General features: G+C 44.5%; 1 protein-coding gene across 2 annotated transcripts in view; it reads left to right on the plus strand.

Annotated features, from left to right (window-relative positions):
• Positions 1 to 4,044, plus strand: part of arhgap15 (Rho GTPase activating protein 15) — a 16,344-nt gene that overhangs the window by 5,759 nt on the left and 6,541 nt on the right. The window contains exons 5-9 of one of the 2 annotated variants that reach the window (XM_046055090.1): positions 679 to 768; positions 1,061 to 1,159; positions 1,398 to 1,545; positions 2,287 to 2,421; positions 2,734 to 2,832. In XM_046055090.1, the coding sequence (XP_045911046.1) occupies positions 679 to 768; positions 1,061 to 1,159; positions 1,398 to 1,545; positions 2,287 to 2,421; positions 2,734 to 2,832 (571 nt within the window). The remainder of the gene's footprint in view (positions 1 to 678; positions 769 to 1,060; positions 1,160 to 1,397; positions 1,546 to 2,286; positions 2,422 to 2,733; positions 2,833 to 4,044) is intronic. The other variant, XM_046055091.1, reaches the window with a different exon arrangement.

Here is a 4,044-nt window from a genome sequence, read left to right on the forward strand (position 1 = left end):
AATCATGTTTTTATCAACTTAGAAATATAGCTAAAATTCGATCTATGTTAACTTTTAAGGACACCGAGACCATTTTACACGCCTTCATCTCATCACGCCTGGATTATTGCAACAGCCTTTTCACCTGTTTAACCCAAAAATCTATTGATGGACTCCAGACTGTCCAGAACTCAGCTGCCAGGCTTTTAACCAGAACAAAGAAATATGACCACATTACTCCTATTTTAGCTTCATTACACTGGCTCCCAGTATGTTTTAGAATTGACTTTAAAATTCTATTGATCACTTTTAAAGCTCTTCATGGCCTCTCGCCTTGTTATATTTCTGACCTTTTAGTCCCATACGCACCAGCACGTACCTTGAGATCCTCGGGCAGAGGTCTGTTGTCTGTTCCAGAGTCTCGACTGAAAACTAAAGGGGACAGAGCGTTTGTTTGCTATCTTGTTTTTTTGTATTGTTCTTTACACTTGTTAAAGCAACTTTAGCAGGAAATTTAATTAACTCAAGAGAATGAATCATTTTTCACTGGTTAATTCTTTGTCTGTCTCAAGGTCGCATTAACTTCATTAATTACATCATTAGAAATCGTCCGTCTTTCTAGTCTTCTGACCACTAACGGCACTTTACATTTACCCATTCGCTGTGTGACCTCTAACCTCATGTCCTCTCTGTGTTCAGAAACCAGGAAGTAAGACTGATGTGGTTCCGCTGTGTGGAGCTGTGATCGAGTGGACGACGGAGAAGTCGAGCAAGAAAAACGTCTTCCACGTAATAAACACGTCACATGATCACAGTGAACCAGCGTTCAGGCCGAGTGCTGATGTGATGAAGATGTTTTTACAGAGTTTTAACCTTCTGGTCCAAACAGAAAGTCTGACTCTTTAGTCTGGAAGGCTTCTCCTCACTCTGCCAGTTTATAGCTGTACAGTTCAGTCACAGGTGGTGATTCATCACACGATGATGAAGATGAACTCTTCTTCTGTGGATTTCAGATTACATTTTTTCCCCGTTAGAAACTCTGTTGTTGCCCGACTGAACTGATCCTTCTCATCTGTTCCAGATCACAGCAAACACAGGAAGCGAGTACCTCCTCCAGGCCGACAGCTACTCCACCGCCAGTAAATGGCACGACGCCATCAGGAAGGCCGTCGACTCTTCAGTAAGACCTCACCTCTAGTTCTGACTGTTAATCAGCGACTTCATCCTGTTTTGGATTAATTGTTTACAAAACGTCAATCAGGGTTTCTGAAACTTAAAATGTCCTTTTGTGTCTGACCAACATCAGAAAACCCAGAGATGGTATTGGTGGCTGAGATTTGTTTCAGAATGAGAAACCCGCAGGTTCACGTTAACACGAAAGCCTCCCTGTGACGAGTTGTTTCTCTTTTTCTGTTCAGACTAAAGCAGACGGAGGTTTTCCTCTGCGGAGGTCAAACAGCACAGAGTACCTGCCCAGGCACAGCTCCCTACCTGGATATGGCTCCGCCTCCGCCTCCGCCTCCACCAACACCAAACAACACAACATAGTTCACCGGCGCTCCATCAGTGAGTACCCGCCCCAAACTCTCCTTATCATCATATATCGTTATATCTGTGAGGCAGGAAGTGAGGTCAGCAGGTAACTTCAGGTGTGCAGTACCACAGCTTGGGTTCACTTCCTAAGTACTAAGAGTACTTCAGTACAAGTAGAACCCAATAATAGCTACATTAACAGGAGTTTATTAAATTATCGGGTTAAACTTATTTTTGCAGAACCTGATAATGAACTAATTTCCCAATGTGTTAGGTTAACCCAATAATTTAATAACCTCCTGTTAATGTAACTATTTTTAAAAGTTATCACACACACTGATCCGCCGTAACATCCGGACCTCTGACAAGCTGTCAGCAGCAGGTGAACATGTGTCCTCAGAGCTGCTGAGGATTTCAGTAACTTTGACCAGGAACCAAACTGTGACAGCTAGACGCCTGGGTCAGAACATCTCCAGACCGGGCTGCAGGGTCAGAACCTATCAGAGGTGCTCCAAGGAAGGAAAGGGACAGGGTCACGGACATCCACGTGGGGAGCGAAGGCCGGCCCGAGCGGTCCGATCCAACAGACGAGCTGCTGTAGGTCAGAGTGCTGAAGAAGTTGATGCTGGTTGTGATAGAAAGGGGTCAGAACACACAGGAGTCCATGCAAACAGAGCTGTAAGACTGAACGCTGGACTTTCATCAACTCTGTAACTGCTTGATCGTCTAAATGCGGGTGAAAAGAACTGGTTTAATGTTTGTGTTTTCCTGCAGACGTGTTCGGCAGCTCCAAGCTGAAACACAGCGCCTCCGACAGCGCTGACAAGAACGGAGTGAAGAACAGACTGAAGAAGTTTATCATCAGGCGTCCGTCCATGAAGACTCTGCAGGAGAAAGGCCTCATCAAAGGTTTCTGCTTCTTCTTCACACCCTGAAGCCCCAACATACATAACACCACACAGCAGACGGGGGTATCGGCACCGCTGCTGGCTGTCGATTTATTATTTAAACACACTACAGAGCTCCACATAATGATGGCACCTAAAGATCTATAGGAGACAGACCTGAGAATGTTAACTCATGTTCCATCATAACGTTTCCCATCAGGCTGTTCAACAAGGCTGCTCTGTAGTCGCAGCTCAATGAATTAGTCTTTTTGTGGCCCCTCCAGGGCCCCGTACATGTGTGACAGTGACAGTGTTAATGTTGTGTCTGTCTCAGATCGAGTTTTCGGCTGCCATCTGTTGACTCTCTGCGAGCGTGAAGGAACCACGGTGCCGAAGTTTGTTCAGATCTGTCTGGACGCTGTTGACAAGCGAGGTACGTTCACTACCAGCTGATGGAAGCTAAAACACCTCCTACAGGTCCAGAGCTGATGGTCCACTGCAGAGTGGGCGAAGACTTCTTTATTAGAACAGGGAGGGAAACCGAGCAGCAGACAGAGCTGCTTTCACACCTGTACTTCGGTTCATCTGATCAGAATCGGGGGAGGGGGATTATAGATCGTTACATTTCAGTTCTGGTCCGGTTCATGTTCACCTGAACAGAGATGAGGGTTAGGGTTAGCACATGGATTTATTAATAGTTTAGTTTTGAAGTAATGCTAAAATCTCATATCTGCTATCATAAAGTACCAGAATCCACCTGGAAGCGGACTGAGACCGCAGTTGTCAAGCGGTCTCAGCGCAGCTGTTTGGTGTGAAAGTGAAGCTCTGAGTGGCGGCCAGTGGTGGGTAGAGTGCTGAAAGTCTTAAAGTTAAAGTACAATTTCACAAAAAAGTAAAAGTAAAAAGTAGCAGAATCCAACATAAAGAATTATTAAGGCAATAAGGCTCATTGTTGAATAAATGCCTGTAGAGGAAGCTGTGCATCACACGTAAAGTCCAACAGGATGGTTTTCTCCACCATCTTTACTCTCTGCCTTCAGTATATATATGTGTGTATATATATATATATATATACACACATATATATGTGTATGTGTGTGTATACATATATATATATATTTATTAGGACTGCAGCAAAAGGAACTCAGTACCCTCAGATGGAAATGGAGCTTTGTGATGAATCCAATCTTCTCCAACTATTAATCCCCACAAGGAAATACAGGAAGAGAAAAAAAAGAGCTCCCTCGATCAAACGCTGGAACAAAGGGAGAGCTGTGAATAAATATCTATTCAGCACAACCACCACAAGGAGGAGCTAGTGAGCTGCAGGACAAACATTCAGAGGATTTTGCAACATTGAGAAAAACAAAAGTGGAAGAACTGGAGGACAAAATGGACAAGCAGTTTCATCATGAAGAGTTATTAAAGGATCTCAAATCGATACTGGAGGAGGAAGTGACACAGTGTGCTGTCAACATAAAGGCCCTGTAAGAGGAAGTGCCAAGTGTTTGCAACATCACACCCCCCCCACTTAACAGTGTTTCTGCACAGACTCTAGCAAAGCACGTCACCCCTCGTTGCTCCAGAGGCGAGCGACTCTGACGTATGCAGCAACTTTGGATAAAAGCGTCGGCTAAATGAATAA

The sequence above is a fragment of the Micropterus dolomieu genome, linkage group LG07, assembly GCF_021292245.1.
Source record: "Micropterus dolomieu isolate WLL.071019.BEF.003 ecotype Adirondacks linkage group LG07, ASM2129224v1, whole genome shotgun sequence".
In the NCBI taxonomy this organism is placed as follows: Eukaryota; Metazoa; Chordata; class Actinopteri; order Centrarchiformes; family Centrarchidae; genus Micropterus; species Micropterus dolomieu.